This window comes from Sinocyclocheilus rhinocerous, unplaced genomic scaffold, assembly GCF_001515625.1.
Source record: "Sinocyclocheilus rhinocerous isolate Xijiao unplaced genomic scaffold, SAMN03320098_v1.1 scaffold865, whole genome shotgun sequence".
Taxonomy (NCBI): Eukaryota; Metazoa; Chordata; class Actinopteri; order Cypriniformes; family Cyprinidae; genus Sinocyclocheilus; species Sinocyclocheilus rhinocerous.
The window spans coordinates 112,803-133,824 of NW_015646167.1; the positions used below are offsets into that span (position 1 = coordinate 112,803).

The 21,022-nt window shown below is 37.9% G+C and overlaps 1 protein-coding gene and 1 pseudogene across 2 annotated transcripts; one reads left to right on the forward strand and one right to left on the reverse strand.

Annotated features, from left to right (window-relative positions):
* Positions 1-563: 563 nt before the first annotated feature.
* Positions 564-12,540, forward strand: LOC107707058 (uncharacterized). Of its 2 annotated transcripts, XM_016510938.1 has the most exons (13): positions 564-580; positions 678-768; positions 6,692-7,515; positions 7,623-7,744; positions 7,923-8,075; positions 9,456-9,679; positions 10,550-10,701; positions 10,780-10,883; positions 11,048-11,108; positions 11,193-11,281; positions 11,358-11,492; positions 11,834-11,934; positions 12,050-12,540. In XM_016510938.1, exons 3-13 carry the CDS (start codon positions 6,750-6,752, stop codon positions 12,525-12,527), a joined length of 2,385 nt encoding a protein of 794 aa, XP_016366424.1. In that variant the 5' UTR covers positions 564-580; positions 678-768; positions 6,692-6,749; the 3' UTR covers positions 12,528-12,540. The 2 variants fall into 2 exon arrangements, with proteins under 2 accessions (XP_016366424.1, XP_016366423.1); XM_016510937.1 differs by lacking the exons at positions 564-580; positions 678-768 and adding an exon at positions 6,124-6,385.
* Positions 12,541-13,030: 490 nt separating this feature from the next.
* On the reverse strand, positions 13,031-17,843 carry LOC107707059 (uncharacterized; annotated as a pseudogene).
* Positions 17,844-21,022: the final 3,179 nt, after the last annotated feature.

A 21,022-nucleotide genomic window follows, 5' to 3' on the forward strand; every position in this document is an offset into this window, starting at 1 on the left:
CTACCCAATCTTACTCTTTAAACTAGTTTTGCTGTAGTATCCTAATGCATTTTGGTTGATTAATTGATGTTAAATAATATTTTGACTTCAGTTATTTAGATTAGTTGTCAGTGCACTAAAAAACTGCTCTTAGCATGTTATATCCAAAATCAACTGCTGTTGAAAAACATTTCTGCTATTCCAACACTGTGTATTAATTTTATTATGCTTTTTTATTATTATTAGCATCTTCTCCTGACCAAATTAAGTACCTTCCTGGACCCCTGGTTGAAGCCCCTGGAGGTAAAACTGGAGACCATGGAAATACAATAAAATATAACATGGAACAAATAGTTGTAGAATTGTTTTTCCCAAACAGCATTTAACAGCGGTAAATAGCAATCAAATACAAGATGGATAAGAAAGAGAGAGTGAAAAAATAAGTAGTGGCAAGGACAGGCGCTTTGTCAAACTGAGAGCTGCCTCTGAGGTCTGAGTCGGAGCAATAAAGTTTTTTTCTTTCTCTCTCCCTCTATGGTGTATGATGTTTTTTCTCACTCGTTTCCAGGATCACAATGACAATGGCTTCAAAAGATCAGAGGTACCAAGAGAAGACTGCCATAGCGAAAAGTTAACCATCACTAACGCCTCCACAGAGCCTCTCAATGTCTTTCTCTCTGTCTGTCTTACCTTAACAGTGCATCCTTCCTTCATTCACTCGTGTATACAGTCGTGCACGTAGCTCGTAGAGTTCAACTGTCCTGCAGGCCTTGACTTCAGAACTGAGAGGTAAGTGACATCTTACTCTGTTTATGAACAAGACAACAAAAACAGACAGTGAAGTGAGTTAGCGAGTGCTAAAACTAACTAGTGTTTTACAAGTATGAGAACATATATTTCAGTTCTGCAAACAAAGTTCTACAAGACAGATATGGCTGTGCTGACACTCATCTTGTTTGTTTTTACATCTTGAATGTAAAGCAATGCAGGCGCATTTCACTTGTTTTTGAAAGTCATAAGATTGTGTATTGCACCAGACTTGCGCAAAAACAGTTTCATCTAAGCAACATGGATCTGCGTGTAGCCTGAAAGATTTCATTGATGTTGAGGCCTAGTTTCGGAAAACGACTGGAGTATAGAGGACACATTAGAATCTCAGTGTAGATTGAATGAGGTATTTTTTTGACTGTAATGTAACTCTTTTTACATTTAATTAATGAACATCTTTCATTAATGAACATTCTTTAGTTTATGAGATGCGTACTGTGATAATACTTATCAGTACTTTCAACACTATTACTAGCTTGCTCCATGACTACTTTATAGTGGCTTCTGTGACATTCTTTGCATTGCGAATGACAAAGTAGAATATTGATAATTTTCTGATAATCTGTAGACAATCACGTGTACCTGTGAATCATTCTCATGAGAAACAGAATTGAAATGCGTACAATCCTGCGAGAAAAATAATTTTGAAAACCTGTTCTTAGTTCTGCTCCCTAACTACTAAAAACTCTATAATAATCACAGCTTCTATTTCTGGAAGTCATTTTCAGAAAACATTTTTTTAATGGGTAAGTTTATTTATTTATTTTTTTGCTTTGAGGATAATTTCTGTCTCGCCTTTTATGTGCAGTTGTAGTTCCTTGAAGAGCTGTGTCAAATTGATGATTTGGATTATGGAATGATTATGGATTATGGAAGTGTGTGCAAGGTTCTGCCCTTTAACACAAACAGCAGTCAGTAATGACCTATTTTTTTGTTGATGGTGGACCATGCAAATTATTAATAACTCGGACTCTTAATAATGTATTGTCTGATTCTTCTGTCTTTTCCTTACATTTCATCTTTACTCAGCAGGGTCTAATAAGCGAACTTAAGAATTCTCTGATGGTTTTTGCTATTATTGCAAAGTATAATGTCATGTAGAGAAAAGTGATTCAGAATTGTTATTTATGAAATTAAACTCACCTGACGGATAATGTCCTACAACCGCCTCTATGACTTTGGTGCTGCAGACAACTAATCCAAGCAAGGATTATTCCTGAAAATGTATATAATAAATAATTAGCCACAAATTTCAGTGATTATACTTTACACTTAAAAAAAAAAAGGAATTAGATAGAACTAATAGAATTGCAATAGTTTCTGGTTTGTCCTTTTAACCTTTTTTGAATGCTTTAAATTATGTCTATGCAAGAGTTTTGTGTCTATTCTGTGAGGATGTTGACATCCACCAAGGGCATATTTCCTGTATACTGATCACTGCGTCCAAATTTAGCTTTAATATGCATAAGTACTACTTAGCGCAGTGTTATGTCTTTTTTATTGAGGTACTGAATGGGTGTTGGACTTTTTGTAAGACAACAGCATTTTGATTTTAAAACTCAGATCTACATTTGTATAGGGTCAAACTGAATATGACAATAGTCTCCAACAACAAATTAGCAATTTTTTTTTTTTAAATGGAATCCAAAAAAGAAAATGTCGAATTGGCTTTACGTAAACTGACTGATATTTTAGGTAAAACGCATGAATCACATATTCAGACAGTGTCAGATAAATTAGTTAAAGAAATTTGTTAGATGGTTTAATCTATAGTAATTCTAATTATCTCTATATAAAATAGTAGTCTATGGTATGTATTCATTTAGAAATAAATTGTATGTAGGTTTGGATGCGAGGCTCTGGGAGTCCTTAGAAACATCACTTAACTGTTGTTGCGTTGCAGTTATTTGACTATGAATATGTTGTACTATTTGACTATGAAAGGCAAGATATATAATCTAGGTAGCACCTGTTTAATATAAACAAAATCTTAAAAAAAAAAAACAGCCATTAGCAGCTTTTTGTATGTCATCAGATAATACAGATATTTACATCAGATAATTTTTGTTAATTTTCTTATACATATAATTGACAAATACTGGATATGGCATGAAAATGTAAGATTTTATTAAAGCTGTTATTAGGACAGATTGCTTCTGATGCCTGTGTATGTGCATTCATGTTTAGCCTTTTGCGATAAACATTTATAGATTCGAACACATTAGAACACAGAAAGACGAATTTGTGAAGAATTTGTTAAATTAGCTATTTTTCGCCTAGAGCGCCGATATGAAAAAAACCATCAAATAAACAAACACACAACAATTTGATCATATCGGTGATAAATCTGATCAATAATCATTGTATGGATAAGACTGCAGTGATTCAGTGAGATGCATCACTATCATTCTCTCATTCGAAAACCTTTTGAACAAAACCTCTCCAAAATATATTCACGTAATCATATAAAAGCACACATTCAAAAAGTAATTTGTTATCAGTTTTGTGTAACTTCTAATGCTAGATTTATCTCATTTGCATATACCATATTCACTTTTTACAGGTCTAACACGGATGCATTTGAAACTAGGGTCGCCTTATAGACATAATTTAAGTAAGGGTCAACTGGATAATGCGTAACATTTAGCACCGAAAAAGACCTACCCATGAAAATAAATGTTGGCAAAAAATATATATATATTTCCATGCAAATACATAAATATAATGAATTGCAGATTTTGCCTCTTTCAACGGACTTTGGGTCATTTATCCACTAACTAGTATGCAAACACTTTTGTGTTTATCATTTGATTTGAGTTCAAATATTTTAGCATTGCATTACAGCTATTAAACAATTCCAAAACTAAAAACAGTTTGTCTTTGTAATAGTAAATGCTTTCATGACTTAAAAAGGCCACTGTTACAGAGCTGGGAAGACATGGGCGGCCAGACATAAGAATCACAGTCTGAACTGTACATTTATGTTTAGTTACATTAAATAATTTAGCAGACACTTTTATACAGTTTAAATGAAGAACCTCACAATATTAGCAATTCATGCTACAAGACCTAAAAATGCTACAGAATCTACAGCAGTAAATGTACACGACTGTAAAAGAGATTTTCATGTCATCATGTATTTCCAGCTATTCTCTTCCCTGATATGAAATTATGGCCACATGTTGTCAATTGTAATTGGCTGGAAAGTTTGACGACTGAAATTCAGTGGGAGCTTGCTTAACGCATTAGCCGTTTCTGAATTAGCTGATGTTTTAAAAATGAATGAATTCTTACTCCTCCTAAAATGCATCATCAGCACATTTCACTCTGCATCAGTCAGGAGCAGACTAATAATGGAGAAGCACCTAAATTCATTAGATACTATAGGTTTTGGGGGACGTAACTCGCACCAGTAAAATACACATTCATTTATTTTTGTAACCTAAAAGTCATGATTCATTCAACTACAGTTTTAGGTTCTCCTTTCATTCCTCCGTCACTTCATTCATTTGTTCGACACATTCGTCTGTGATCTCTCTGCATTATGAAGGTTGTCTCAAAGATAAGATAAACGGTTTGATAGAATGATAGAGAGAGAGAGGGGAAAAAAAGTCCAAACCGCTCTGCTGCTTTCCCCCTCCTCTGTTCAGTCTTTCACACATCTGACAGAAAACTAGAAAACAGCCTCCACACTCCTCTTTCCATCAATTATATCCTATGTTGTTTTCGTCCCTCCTTAACCCGCTTGCCATTCTCCAGTATTATCTGATCGCGTATAGCTTTTGGGTATGCAATATTGATTTAAGATTGAACATGTCATGGAACAAAGCTGGTATTTAAAGTCCTAAATTCTCACACTCTCGGTTCTTGAATATAAAAGCTTGCACAAAGTAGATTTTAAAAGGCAAAAGCTAAAAAAGTAGGGCAGCGAGAGTGAAAAATCGACATTTCTCTGGTCTAGGAATCAGTCTTCTCTTGGCGTATCGTCTTACACCTTTATTCTTTCACCCACATTATGCTAATGGTGAGGTTTGTGTAGGTGATTTCTGCAGGTACATTCATACTGTACTCACCACTGAATTAACAACACCCTCATCAGCCAAACTGCTAAACCTACAACCTGTGCGGGGGCCGTCCAGATTCACCGTCTCTCAAAGTTTAATGCCTCTGACCGAGATACGATGCACAGAGACAGAGTGGGTGGACCTGTAGTATAGACCTGTCATTCAAAAAAAAAATGCATGATTATGCTGAACTGCTCTTATCGAAGAATTAACAGTTAAAATGATGCAAATAAGTTAGCATGAGAGAGAGAGAAAACAAAGAGCAGAAAGAAAAGAGAGGGAAACACTACATGTGGGTGGAAAGAGGGGTGCAGAGACAATGTATGCGGTATGGAAACGATTTTACATTGTGGGTATAAGAGGGATACACTTGCAGAGAGAGAGCGAGAGAGCGGAGGCGGGGTGTACGGAGGTTTCCCTTGTCCACTTCCTGTTCTGTCGTTGTTTCATGGTCAACTTCCCGTCACATGATTTTGAGCAACCACAGATTCTCACTGGCGTAAACACAGTTTGTCTTTTCGCGCACACAAACACATGCACAGAAGAAGAAAAAAATCATACATTAACACACACACATACAGCATATGCATGCACAAAATCTCAATAAAGCAGTTAAGATTTTTTTAATCATTTAACCCACCACATAACATTAACAAAAAGACAACCGTTCAAACGCATACAAATACAAAAAAAATACACAAACTTGTTCTTATGACTGACACACACACGACAGGAAGCTTTGCTCTCACTCATGTCATATACATTTACACGCACACCCACGCCTTACCTGCCAGTTTGACAACTCTTACGTTCTTTACACTCAAGTCACTAACCACAACAGATGCGAATCTCAAGATAACACTCTGAGCCGCAAGCACAATAGCCCAAAAAGTCTCATAACTTGCCAGCATCATTGAAGACAACAAGCTTTCATCCTACAGCTTTTGTTAATTGTTAAAACATCTAGTAAAGTAAGGTTAGTCCGGATTCAGCCCTGTTTGCTCTATCGTCTGTCTGTTCACCATGAATGAGACCCTCTTTGGACCGAGAGAAGATGGTGATCAATGGGAGACTGTGAGTATGCGACGTGTGATGTAGGAGAATGGATAAAAATAGACTGAGAAGGAAAAGAGGTTAAGGAGGAGAGCAAGACCGAAGAGGGAGAGAGATATAGAAAGAGAGAGATAGAGGGAGATCCGTGACTGCTTCCTCAGGATGTGGTTTTCGGTTCTGGGTTTTAAGGGAGGGGGTGACTCTATGACAACCGAAGACTTACCTTTTGATCGGTGGCAGCTGTGAAAGAAATATGTGTGAGAAAGTGTTTTCACATTTAAGTATGATAATGCGCACAAGTGAGGAAGAGCAAGAGAGAGCACCTGCTTTCACACGTGGCAGTATTTTAATTTTGTTAGTTGGAGACAAGGGTCGCACACGGCACACAACTCACAGGTCGACATGAAGGGATAGCACACAAGCAAAAGCAACAGGCTATGGATAAAGAAAGGGCAACACTGGTGAGTACTAGACAAATAGAGTGAGAAAGAAGGATGAGAGAGAAAGTGAAAAGATAAACAAAAGCAGTAGAACAAAGGCCGTTTGTTTTCTTTCGATAGCTGTAGACGTTTCTCAGTTTTTTCTTTGCTGTAACGTTTCCGCATTTCTGTGTGAATATTTGTCTTTAAAACCAATTGTTACAAAGACCAACCATTCAGCGGTTGGGAAAATATCTCATTGCGTTTGTTTGTGTGGTTTGGCTCACTAACGCTCTGGAGGTTGAAATGGTTTTGATGACTTCTGATTGTCTTTGTGTGCCTTTTCAGTTTTCAGATGCTATGAGCGTCCTTTAACTCGAGGGTGCAGCCATTTTCAACACGCCACATGGCTGACCATACATCTCCTGAGCCCGAGTCACTCTCCTACACTCCCATGTTTCGCCCTCAGACAGAAGGACAAAGGTCAAGCCACGACCTTTACCAGCAAGGTTCAATGAGTGGGCTCGGCCAGTTTGAGGTCCCGTGTGAAGCCACGGATGGCACCGGGAGCTCTATGAATGGAATAGATCAATCAGCGAACACTGCTTACTGGGGGAATACGTCCCCTGTGTCCTCTATGGGACTGAACAGGAACAAGGCACAAGCTGGAGTTTATGAGACTGACTGGAGTTCTCACTGCCACCAACAAGAGACATCAGAGAGTTATGAAACAACTGGGCATCAGCAACAAAAACTGGATTCTTTCTCCGAGGCGTTTTGCAGTCGTAGCACCTTCCGAATGCAGGGTGGAGGAGAGCAGAGCGGCTTCAACAACTCTACTCCTCCTTCACATACCCTCTCCTTCCCTCTGGTTCTTAGCCCACCGCCAACGCCCCTGCCTCCTCCATCCTTTTCTCCTCCTAAACGACCTCAACACTTCTCGCCTGGCCAGATCTTAAGCCAATCACAGATAGATGGGTCACTGCAGTTCTTTCCCTCTTTACCTTCGCCCTCCACCGGCAGGTTCAATCACCCCATTTGGCTCCAGCTACAAGCTGACGACAACAACAGCCTGGACTTAACGCAGCACCTCCCACAAGATTCAAACTCATCCATGGTTTATTCAGAGCATGGAGGGCCTCATCTGAAACAAATAAACTCCCTGCAGAAAGGTACGGATAACATAACGCCATCTTTTGTGTGTTGACCTGTCTTGACATGCCGTTATTTTCAAACCTTAAGTGTTATTTTTAATGAAAGAAGTGCTTTTCTTGCTTAGACTGTTCACTGCAAATGCCCCTCAACCCTGCACTGGTTCAACATCATCATCCTCAGGCCTGCTTGCAGCAAGAGCTGGGTCACGAGCCTGGGACATCCGAAGATCACATGACATGGCCTCAGGTCAGTCATCTGCACTATCAGACAGATTGTTAGCCTGGTCAAGCATATTAGATTGATGCATCAATGACTTTAACATCATAGCAGCCCATTTAATTTTCATGTTCTGTATTTTAAACTGGTTATGCTAGCATGCAACATTCATTACATTATATACAATCTTTTTTTTCCATTTTGAAAGTTTGGGCAATCATCCCGTTCATTTGGACCTTCTCTGCATCAGTCTAGTCTCCATGTGCAGGGGTCAGGGCCAGGAGAAGGAACAAGATTCGGTTATGGACTGAACTTTGGTCCTGGGTCCTCAGACAAACCTCTGGGGTCCTCCAGCACACAGGCAAAAGACCTTTAATTTACTAAATAATTTTGTACCGTTCAAAAGTTTGGGGTCAGTAAGATTTTTAACATAATACTTTTTTGAACAATTTAATGGATCCTTGCTGAATAAGTGACAGTGAAGACTTTTATAATGTTACAACAAAATCTATTTCAAATAAATGCTATTTATTTCTATTCATCAAAGAATCCTGAACAATAATATCATGGCTTCCACAAAAACATTTTACAACTGTCTGCAACATTGATAATAATAAGAACCGTTTCTTATGCAGCAAATCAGCATATTAGAATGACTTCCGAAGGATCACATGACACTGAAGACTGGAGTAATGGCTGCTGGAAATTCAGCATTTTCATCACAGGAATAAATGAAAGCAATAAGCCCCAAGAAGCCGTGGTTTACAGTGAATTTATAAAAGAAGAGAAGCGGAGTGCCTAAAACCCCCTTAGCTGTTATAAATTCACTGTAAACCACGGCTTCACGGGGCTTATTGCTTTTATAAAACGGTTATTCCATATACGTAGTAAGGTTTCACAAAATACAACAGAGCAAATAAAGTATAATGATATTAATAAAAACCGTATTCTTCCACCAAACAATGTAGTTCCTCAGAATCAGTTGTGGTTGCAACAAAGTGGTTGCCAAGCAACAGACAAATGTAAACAAAGGTGTATGTTTGTAGAGTAATTTACAACAGCTTCGAACGTGGCTCAGCCAATCAGAATCAAGGACTGGAACTATCCGTTTTATAATACTTTTTAAAGTATCCACCTTTTTCTTGTAGTAAAAATGGCCGCGGCCATTTGTAGATTCAATGGGTCTGGCTTCCGGTCTCATCTGCGTCCACTCCGTCCAGCTATTTTTAGCTGAACAAAACAGTTCGTTTTGCTGCTTGATATTGAAAGTGTGTCTTATCATATTATTTTAATGTATTATCTGAATTATGAACACACTGGTTTGTAGTGCAAACAGTTTTACCGTTTACTGCACGTTGTTATTCTCCTCGTTATTTACCTATAGCGGCTAATGAACCGGAAGTCTCACCCATGGGCTTACTTCCGCGTTGAAGAAAAAGGTGGATATTCAAATAGAAAACAATTTTTACGCTGTAATAATATCTTACAATATTACTGTTTTTACACTATTTTTGGTCAAATAAATGCAGCCTTGGCGAGCATAAGACACTTCTTTCCAAAACATAAAAAAAAAATCTTACCAGCCCTAAACTTTTAATAAATATAAAATATGAAATATAAACTTTATCTGTTACAGGTTAAAACCACAAGTATTTATGCTTTCAGCTGTTAAGATGTGGTTGGCTCTGCAGCATCATTTTAAGCAGAATCACTCACATGCAGCTTTATTTGCCTCATTTAGAATGTTCCAAGTTCCGTATATACTGGAGTCCCTTTCAGCAGTGTGATCCAGATGAGTAGAGAGCTCATGGAGAACTGGGAAGAAACTACACCTCACTATACACCACCTCCGATGCTGAACCCAACACGAAGTGGAACGGGGCTCTTTTGCAACCTATTGTCTTCCATAGCTGTGGAAAACAGAGCACTGTGGACAGACGAGAGGAAAGATGATGACTCACAAAGGTAAGCATTCAAATGTTTGTTTGTTTCTTCTCAGTTTTGGTCGCTCATTGGTGTCATACATGAAGCATTTGTATTATTTCCCCTAATACAAATCCTTTCTTTTTTTTTTCTTTTTTTTCTTTTATTAAGAGCATGTCTGAACAGCTAAAAGAATTGTAACTTATTTGACAACAATAATCTGTCGGAAGATAAATCATGCAAAATTTAGTGTCAAGTTTTTTCGTTCTTGATTGGGAGAGCACCTGCTTGGTTGTGTGTAATCTTCCTAATTTTAACCCTCTGGCGTTGTTCGCATGGTGACCTTTTTTAATTTCAATGAAATTAATGTACCTTACTGTAGTTTGATAATGTTTTTTTTAAATTTAATATCTTGTTTTTTAGGGGATTTTATGGTCAATTATATTTATTGAATAGTTCCATTTATTACCTGTTATCCACTTTTTGAGCATAGACCTTGTCGTAAATCTTGAATGCTTTAGAGAACAGACTTGAATGAAAAAAAAAACTTCAAAAAGTGAAACTAAAAAAAATTATAGAATTTTAAGTTTATTTTTATGAAAAATGCACAAAATACTGTTTTAAAATTTTACATGAAACATATTTTCCAAATCATGTTTTACTCTAAAACGGCAAGAAAATCAAAGCCATAAATCTAAACAAGTTGTGTTCCAAATTTGAGGTTGATACCTCAAAAAAAAAAAAAGAGAGCTCTCAGTAAGATTTTGTTTGGACACCGTACCAAAAGTTTCTACTAGATAAAATTTGCTTCCCATTCATTTCCAATGTGGTCATTTTTGACCGAACAAACACCAGAGTCAAGCTTCTTTGAGACCGATGATTTCATGAAACTTTGTCACATTTACACTCAAGGTGCATAAATATAGGCCCAGAGTTCCAAGCTGAGCTGCCAGATTTGATAACAGGAAGAGAGCCTGAGGTGTGTCCAGAGGAACCAGTCAGGGAGGAGTTGTTATGGAAACCCTGGGCAGAGCTAGAGGAAAATGACACCCTTTTACAGCACGGTAATCAAAATAAAATATTTCAATTACCCTTAAACCACTAGTTTTTTCTTCATTAATGAGTTTTATCTCGAACCTCAGTGGAGAACCTTCTTGACCTGAGTGCCTCTAGTGTTCTACCAGGAGGTGGCGCCAATTTGGAGCTTGCTCTTCATAGCCTGTCTCACTGCCAGGGAAACATTCTAGTAAGTGCAATATTCATTATGAATTCATGCTTGTAGATTTATATTTTGTGATTGCTTTCACATTTACCTTTTCAAAATGTCCTTGGTAATCATGACTTCTGATGACTGTCTTTCACAAAATAATGCAGCATAATTTTTTCTTTCCTTATTTTTCCTGGTTACAGGCAGCACTGGAGATGCTGTTGTTCAAAAACTCCCCTCCATCAGAAAACTATCACTATGCTGGTAAACACTCATTTGTTGATCGTCAAAAACTTCTACAGTCAGCATATTATAAATAAAACTAATCCAGTTGCACTTTCCATTTAGGCATGGAAATATGGACTTTGAGTGAACAAAAACTGTTCCATAAAGCATTCACAATTTATGGAAAAGATTTCTCCTTCATACACAAAATGGTAATATATTGAATATGTGCAACTCTAAACCACAAAATATCAGAGATCAGAGTATTTACAGTTCTCATACTTTCAGGTGAGAACGAAGCAGGTGGCACAGTGTATTGAATTCTACTACAACTCCAAGAGGCTCTCAGAGAAACAAAACAAGCAGAGCGAGAGAGAAAAAGTCAGTCTGGAGGAAGAGAGAATTGCAGCCATCATCAGTCAGGTAAGACTGACTTTGATTACAGCACATCAGTGTCAGTCAATCGTAAGAGCTGATCCGGCACACCCATGAACGGGTGTGTAATGGTTTTTATAATATAGGCTGAGGCTATAGGCTAACAATAGGCTATTTAATTTAATGCAAAAATGTGAATGATAATCAATTGTTTTTAACGGATTGCTTTTGCCCAGCCTTACCTAAATCCCATACAAAACACTGCGCATTAAAAGAATACAACATTTTACAGAACCCATTTACTGGTGTTTATTTATTTTTAGATCACATTCAATAGATTACATTGGTTCGTAAAATGTCATGTTTTTGAGTTTTGCTTTGACCAGCAGGTAACGCCAGCCACAAAGATGATGGTTAACCAAGCCAGTATTGACAGACTGATTCATACCCCACCACTTCCCACAAGCTTTCCCTGTAAACAGTGCGGAAAGTAAGCATAGACAAATTTTGCCTGTGTTATAGTACTGACAATACTGAAATTCATGGTCCGTTTCACATTAAGTGTTGTTCAGCCTTCTCTTTGACCTTGCAAAATGTCTTTACAGGATGTTCTATAAAATCAAAAGTAGAAATGCTCACATGAAGATCCATCGGCAGCAGCAAGAGGACTGGAGGGAAAAACTACGGATACACCCAAACCAGCACCACAACCTTAACCTGACCAGAGCACTGGCTCATCCAAACCAGCAAATCCTAACCCAGACCCACCATCAGAATCACATCCTGACCCAAAGTCTGATTCAGAATCTGGTTCAGTCACAGACCCAGTTGGCTTTTCTTCAAAGCACAAAGACTCAGAGTACATGCCCAACAGGCAGTACCAGTTGCATGGCTCCCACCCAGAATCCACAGATTGTGTCTAAAGCACCTCCCTTACAACTCCACACTGGACACCAGCAGACATGGGGCTCCCTTCACAGTGTAGACGCAGGAGGCCTGTTCGATAACAGAGGATCCACGGTAAACGGGCTCCATTTGAGCATACAGGACACTGTCAGTAAACCATGGGCTGATACCCAATAACTGACATACCAAAACTGACTTGTACAGTTTGTAACTTGTTAAGAACTTGGAGATATTACTGCTTTCAAGAGCGTTTTTAAAGACTTCTCAAATTTAAGAACCACTGTTGTGGAAAAAAAAAAAAGAAAAAAAAAAAGGTTGCCAAGTGCTTGAAGTAACTGTTTTTATTGTAAACAGCACATGACAAACGTTTAAGATACAAGTTTATTAAATATCACGTCACATCTAAAAGCCTCCATTAGGTCCTGGGGGGAAAAAATAAATAATTACTGAAATTCCACCCATTTCAACCTAAAATCTTAGAGTTCAGTTGCTGCCTTAAAGTAAAATGAATTGTACAAGTCTTTAACTTACATTAAACTTCAACTTAATTTAAAATTTCTCAACTTGAAGAGTTAATGTAAAAACATAAGTTGCCATGACTTTTCTTGTAAACAGTGTACAGTGTACTAGAAGTCAATACCACCTAATGACCACTGGGCATTTTCGTCTAGGGGCTCACTCCACCATCCCACTCATGCAGAGTCAGCTGGTTTTCTTGCAACAGGTCCCTGAAAAGAGGGCTTCATAACAGATTGTTTTTGCAGTTGCATGGGCTTAAGCATTTGGGAAGGAACTGAAAATAGAAGGCACGATCAAGATTATTATAGGAACTTACAAACACACCAAATGATTCTAAATCATTGGTAATTAAGCTGATTAACTTGCCCTTCACAGGGTCCTTGATTTGTCCAATTCCAGGTGTCTCAGCTCTGAACTGTCGGTCCACAAAAAGGCTTTCAATGCCACGTACTGGGTAAATGCACCTCACGGTCCTCCTGATTAAAAAAAAAGAAAAAAGAAAAAAGAATAGTTAGCCGTGTGGCCAAGAAACCAAGCAAAAATAAAACTTATTTTGGTGATAGTTGGACCGGTTTAGCTCTTAAAATTATAGACAAGTAATAATTTTAATCATCATTTAAATATACCTGTATGCAGCATCTCTTGTGATGACTGGCCTACTGTCTGTGGAATACAACTCATGAAATATGATCTCATTTTCATAAGTCACATATTGCTGATCAATCTGAATAGCAAGAAGTTGAATAAAGCCACTTTCACATGTCAGATTTTAAACGCATTGATCACAAAACCCACACACTTTTTATAAATACTGACCCAACAATATTTATCCACTAAATCAAAACCAATGCCAAACCTAGCCCTCAGACATTTTTGCATCTTTACATAAATTAGTATTTTTAATACATTTATTTCCCTTATGGGGACCACTAGCCGGTCCGATTGTTGCCAAGTCCACGGTTTTCCTCCACAGAACTGGGATACTTTTATACCGTTGCCGCGGTTTATTTTAGTTGGTGGGTTGAAGCACACCAGCCTGCCCCCCAGAACGCAATTTCAACCGAGGAGGACCCCCTAGAATGTGATTGGAGCAATTTTGATGCCAATTTTCCCCGGAATGCTGGTTTTGTTACCCAGACCTGGCAACCCTGGCCCATTCTCACAAGGTCAATTTTAGGATTTACTGTCGTTGTGGAGAAATTCGGCAACACACCTGAAATCTAGTGCCACAGGTGTTAAGTCCAAAAGAGAAGAGGACTCTGGACTCAGTTTCTTGAGGTCTGCAGTTTGTGTCCAATAGTGTGGTTCTGGCAGGATCTAGGTACCGCTTTAGCGATGTCACTCACTACGGTCATCACACCCTCAGTAGAGCACACTGCAAAGAAGAAACTTTAGCTGCAAGCAAACTGAACATTGCATTTGTCACTTTACACAATCCTTTACCACTCCATCCCTAGACCCATATTGGATCAAGAAAGCTGAACCAAAAAGAAATGCACTTTCTGATGCCAATGCCATAGATTTGTGTGAAGCCATTAAAAGCTGCATTACCCAAGAGCTCAGTGGTTTGGAAGAGGCAGTGTTTGGCCGAGGACTGCTCAATCTTCAAGGTTTTAGAATTTCTAGTGAGAAGTTCAAAAGTACCATAGAACTGCTGCAGAGTAATATTCTATTAACAGAGACATTAAATGTCAGCCACACAGTCAACGACTCAAGGGTAATTGAGGAACTTAAAATGACGTCTGCAACTGGGTCCTGCAAGTGATTAAGTCTAACCTCATAGACATATCCTATGGTAAAGAGAGGAACATCCAATACTAAGGTGGTGCTGTAATTGGTCATGATGTAGCCACGCTCAGATGCAAGCTGCGAGGTCAGTGTGTAGGGCCCGATGGTAATGTCCCACAAGTAATCATACTTCTTATGGTCCTTCATGAAGCTTATGCCATAGTCAGCACACACACCGTCAAAAACCGGAGGGACTGTGGAGAGAGAGGGGGAAAAAAAACAAAAACAAAACACCACACACACACCTCTTAATGCATGCAGACAACATAGTACTACACCAATAATCAAAAGTATTTAAGTTGTTAAAATGTTAAGATGTCTCAGATGGCCAATAGCTTAAGAGTAAAAGTTAAGTGTTAAGTTATTGGTTCTTACAGACATTCTGGATATCACGGACATCAAGGATGAAAGCAGTCACAGAGGAAAAATGGTAATAGGCCTCCATTTGAGGCATGATGTTCAAAGTCCATTTAAATTCCAGAGAGTACTCGAAAAGGTCCTCTGAAATATACTGGAAGAATGAAACCGAACTCTGAAAACCAGATCATTCCAGCAAACTCTAGCTTTCCTCAATCTCAGATTTTCTGCACACCCCTAGTACCCCATTGCAGCCCCGATTTGAATCCTCCTGATCTAGAGAATGCAGTTAATAAAAACAGACTCACCTGCTTCACAACAAATTGGTCACCAAACGGCACCCTAATGATGTATGCAAAGGTATTATTGCCTTCAGGGACTCTGGTGATGGAGTATCCCATCGGTGTGGCAGTCAGTACAGAGATCTCCTCCCCACACTGATAAAAAAATTCTGCTTGATTTACTTATAAAAGATGATGATTTTTTTTGAACAATTTTATTACGTAGATCAAACAAGACCAGTCTTTGTACAAACTACTTAATTTTTCTGTCTGTTGAAAGGAAATGTACACATAAAGTACACTCAATTTTAGTATTTCTTTAGTCATTTTTTTTGTGTGTGATCTACATAACTTTAAGAGTTCTAAATGTGTATTTTTGATTGACAGTATTATTTTTTTTTTTTTTACAACTATTTACTATTTCACCACTGGGACTTTTCAATGGAATGCCAGGAGAATATATACTCATCAAATATGGAAATCTAGTTATTACATCACATAAAGCTGACATTTTTGCCATTTGATAGTAAAAACGGCACAGAATATTTTCTATAAAATTGTTTTTCAGTCCTTAACAGTAACATAGTCTAAGACTTTAAAACAAGAAGCACACAAACATGATCCCAATGTAGAAATGAAGCAGATCTTCTTATAAAGCAAAATTTTATTTTATTTGTGTTTCTATTTAAATAAATTCACATTGTGCACAATGTTTTCCATGAGTCACGTTTCTCACTTCTTAACAGTCATCTTTCCTTCAAATGCACCTTGAACATTAACAGACTCACAAACATGGTCCGAATTCAGTTTCTTTGGATAGCTTAACTCCAAGGCATAAACAAGGCCCATTAGGTAGGTGCAAGCATGTGCTACATTGGGAATAGCAAAAAGGACCTCTGTTCCCTCGATGGCTATTTCAGTTTGCTTCTAGAGACCTCCATCCCTGGCTTTGCTGACCACAAGGATGGAGTACAAATCCTGATCAGACAGCAGAGTGTCTTCAGTCGGATGCTCCTCCAACTCCGCTGTAATAAGAACTGATACAGAAAGTCACTCTATTCCTACCAGCCATTCCTAATATTTCTATATAATGACTCTCCTCTGCAAGGGTAGAGGACTTATATCTGACGGACACACTGTGATTTGCACTCCTTATCCAGCTACCCTGTATATTTTTATACAGTAGGTTAGTTTTTTTTTTTATATATATATATATATGTACAGTCGTGGTCAGAATTGTTGGTACCCTTGGTAAATATGATCAATTGAAGTCTTTTTATAAAAACAAACAAGCAAACAAAAAATATATATTCTTGGGACCTTATGTGAATTATTTTATCAAATTAGTTTGTGGAATAGAATAGCTCATGGCGACATGTGCTTTAGAGCTACAATTAGCATCAAGCTACATAACACGATTTAAGAGATTATTATCACGCTTTTACTCAAAATTCATTTTAAACCACCATAGACTGTTTGTATTAACTTCTGATCGCGATCTAGTGTGGATTTTAGTCATGTTGTTGAAATATATGCTTAGCATTTATAATAAACATCCATTATTGATATGAAAATAGCTCCAATCACATGAAAATTGCACACAAACCATACTATCATAATCGTGTGCTTATTACCTCCTTGTTTCACGTGTAGAAATATTGGGTTTGTTTTTCGCGGAGCTCAAGTAGGACAGCGTCATCCAGAAGCACCTACAAACGTAGCCATAGTTTAGTCCACGTACAACAACGTTATCTTCAAATTACACATAAATAAAGCCTCTTTTCATACAACAATTCGAAAACTGTAAAGACAACCAACTATAACGTCACTTTGCTAACTTTATTCTTACCTTAAGTTTAGTCCACGTGCCATTGGCTACCAGAAATCACTTACTCTGCCTTTAAGTTTAGTGCAGACTTCTCTTCGCCTGGAATGTGCAGGGTTTCCAAACCAAAAATGCGAAGGGAAGTAATTATTTTGTACTGAGTAAATAAAACAAGGTTATTGTTTGTTATGTGTGTGTACCTAAGAAGATTGGCTGGGATTACGTAGATAAATTTTGTAAAGGAAAAAAATAATTACGTAACATTTACATCCACTCAGATTAATTTTTTTCAGTGCATTCAGCTCCACAGACACCAGTTCCACATCAAAAGGAATATTACCCAGATAGATCATGAAGACTCGCTCCTCAGGGATAGTTTCTGGAACAGTCAGTAACATAGTGACTAATTCAGTTATATCCCAAAGAGAAGCCATGATGTGCCCAAATTTAATAACAGTTCCAACTCACGGTTAACTGAAAAAAGAGGGTAAGGAATTGGTGGCATAGCCATTTGCCGGACCACGTTGTGCATAGTCTTCACACCATGCTGGTCCACAAACACTTGCTGGTACGTCAGTTCCGGGGGGGGGGGTCGGTTCATCCCGCAGTGCCAGTTCTGCTTACCAAAAGTGGCCCACTAGGCGTCTCACATTCCACGCCCAGGCTCCAAGCCAGCGAGCCCGGGCTTCTTACCCATTTAAAGTTTGAGAATAGGTTGAGATCAGAGATCTCAGAACACTTGGGGAGATCTGTGACTTAAATCTTAGGGGTACCACCCAGAGCGATTTGAAATGGGATGGTCAAGTAGATCACATGCTGTCCTCAGCCAACAGAAAGCCATTTGCTCTACGCCGGCTAAAGAAACTTGGTGTTCGAGATCAAGAATTGGTCATCTACACAGGGTATGTGCGCCCTGTGTTAGACTAGAGTATGCAGTACCTGTTTGGCACAGTTTTGACTACCGATCAAGTTAAAAGGCTAGAAAGGGTGCAGAAACGGGTCTGTAAAATTATACTGGGCCAAAGGCATCAAGGATATTCCAATGCCCTCTCCCTTCTTGGACTGTGCACACTAGCGGAGAGATGAGTCCAACTGCATCTTGATTTTGCTAGGAAGCTATACAAGTCTAGTTTTAGAGACTGGCTACCACCACTCAGGGAAGCGTTAACAGGACACCAGACGAGGAACTCCGATAAACTGTCAATCTCCAGATTGAACAGAAAAATACAGGAGATCACCAATTCCCTATATATGTGTAGACTTTTAAATGATTATGGTTTTTAACAAGTACTCTGTGCATTGTTATGAGGCATTTTATTCATTCCTTTTTTTGTATTTTAATATGGAGTAAACTGGTTTTGACATTTTATTGTAACAGCAAAATAATTCAGTGTTCCTTAATGACAAGTCATTAGATACCTGTAATGATTCTGAAAACGTCAATAAAGGGGGAGAGGGGATGGGGGGGGAGCCATTTTAATACTATGTACAGGCAAGCAGATGAACCCAGAATATGAACGCAACACGCTGAACTGCATCCATCCATAAAAACAATAGCCTATAAAGAAAATGCTTAAAGGCAGGGTATGTGATTTTTCAAAAACACTTTAGAAAACTGATTCGGGCCGAATAGCAAAACAAACTTGTAGCCAATCAGCAATAAGGGGCGTGTCTACTCGTGATGTGGAGGAGATGTTACGGTGTTACTCACCGGCAGCAGTTTTCTGTCGGGGATTTGTTGCGCCGCCGCGTCCGTAGACACGGTGTAACATTGGTTTTGCTTTGTTTCACAGAACTAATCGTTGCCTGGGTTGCGTACATATATGTGGGGCGGAGCTAGCAAAATAGGGGCTGTTTGTTTTGGTGATTTCAAATATCAACATTGTCTACCAGAAATCGCTTACTCTGCCTTTAAGGTAATGGACGAAGACAGTGATAGACCAAATCTGGTATACAGTTTATTAATAAAATATATTAGGCTACGCACAGGAAAGCAGATGAGCCGAGAATATGAACGGAACGCACAAAGTTTCACGTGAATTCTCTACTCCTGTAGAAAAAAAAACATTATAAAGAAAACTCTTAACGTGGCTTAATGGTTTAGCGCGTTGCTTGCCTGTACATAGTATATAAATTGTATATAAAATTTGGGCTTTTCAGTCTTCTTATATTAAGCGTTAATATGGTTTTCTATGGGGGAGAAAACGTGCAATTGAGCGTGAACTATACCAGAATGTATTTGTTCGTGTCAACAACTGCTGAAATCTCAGAACTTGACAAAATAAAGAGTGTCAACCAACCAGCAAATAAATATAGATAGATAGATAGATAGATAGAGAGATAGATAGTGTATTAAGCATTTAATATATGAAGACATTGGACCATTAAATAGCCTAAATAAAGCAACAGAGGCTTTTTCATAAGTGATGTCATAATTACTTGAGATATAATTTTCCTTTCTTTCATAATACCAATCCCTTGGTCAAACTTAAAATGAAATTTAAAATGTCACAGAAACACCTTATAATATTTTTATTTCTTGCCATTGACTCAAAGTAAAAGGGAGATAATAAATGTTACAATAACAAGGACAGAACCATATAAAAATGAAACTTTGAATGAAATTAAATATGTGAATGAATCTGCTCTCCATATTCTATCCAAGCATGAGAATGTGTCACTGTCACATGTACAATGTCATCATAATATGACAGGAAATGCACCCAGCATGACAGGCCAACTCTGTGTGATCAATCACAGTTAGTTCTCTATTTTTCCCCTCCATAATGAAGAATAACAGAATTCATTATGACAACTGACAAGTCTAACAAGATGAAATAACAAGAGCATTTTTCAATTAAGCTCATTTCAATTTTCAACTCATAAAAACAATGAAAGAGAGCATGAGAATCTTATTGACAGATATGACCAATTCTGTAATAAAGTTCAAACAGACTGCAAAACTGTCTTTTCAAAAGTGTCTTTTCCTCCCATTTGAATCTTACTCTGCTCTCACAGCATGGCCTTCAGCACCCATCCACATATCAACATACAAGAGATGAGAGGTGGAAAGGAAAGGAAAGGAAACCGAATAAAGAGAGAGAGAAATATAATAAAAAGGACAAGAATAATTCACTCAAGGACTGAACATAAAGCTTTTGCGCAGACAGCAGTGTTCAATGGAATCAACAATTTTTTGGCCTGAAAACAAATGAATGAACTGAAAACCTGTACCACAGTCTCCAGCTTTCATGAATCAGGGTGAAAATAAAAATAATATTTTGTGTAAGGCTGATGAATGGATATATTTCAGGGGACGTTTAAAGGGTTTGTCTGAATGGAAAGAGCAGAATGAGTGAAAAAAGAAGGATGAAACAAGCTTTTCAGTGTAACTGAATAGAGCAGACATATTGTACTTCTCTGTTATAAAGATTCTCACATTAAAGGTCCAGAGGACTATTTAAATAAACAGTGGCTGAATATTGAGCTCTTTTCAAGCTATGTAATCTTTACAGGATGTCCATAGATAGTGTTTAAAAAGCACAGTGTAGCTACAGGAAAAGGACATAATACTGTCAACTAAACTGTCAGACGGTCAATGAGAGGTCAGTTTTGAAATGTAAACCATTCGATAACCACTTAAATGAACAGATGTAACACTAGAAAACTGAATGATTTCATATTTGACCTTTTCATATTTCATATTTGAAATAGCTTTCAAAACTAAAATGTCAAGAGGCTGAAGCTTTTGGCATCCAATTTAGAAATACAATTTTGATTTGAAACTAGAAGTGGCATTCAGGAATGATGGTCCCCTTATGAGAAAAAGGAAGAAACGAAATATTTGAACCAGTGATCTCATATCACACTTTATTATATTTTGAGAAGTGACTAAAAGTGAA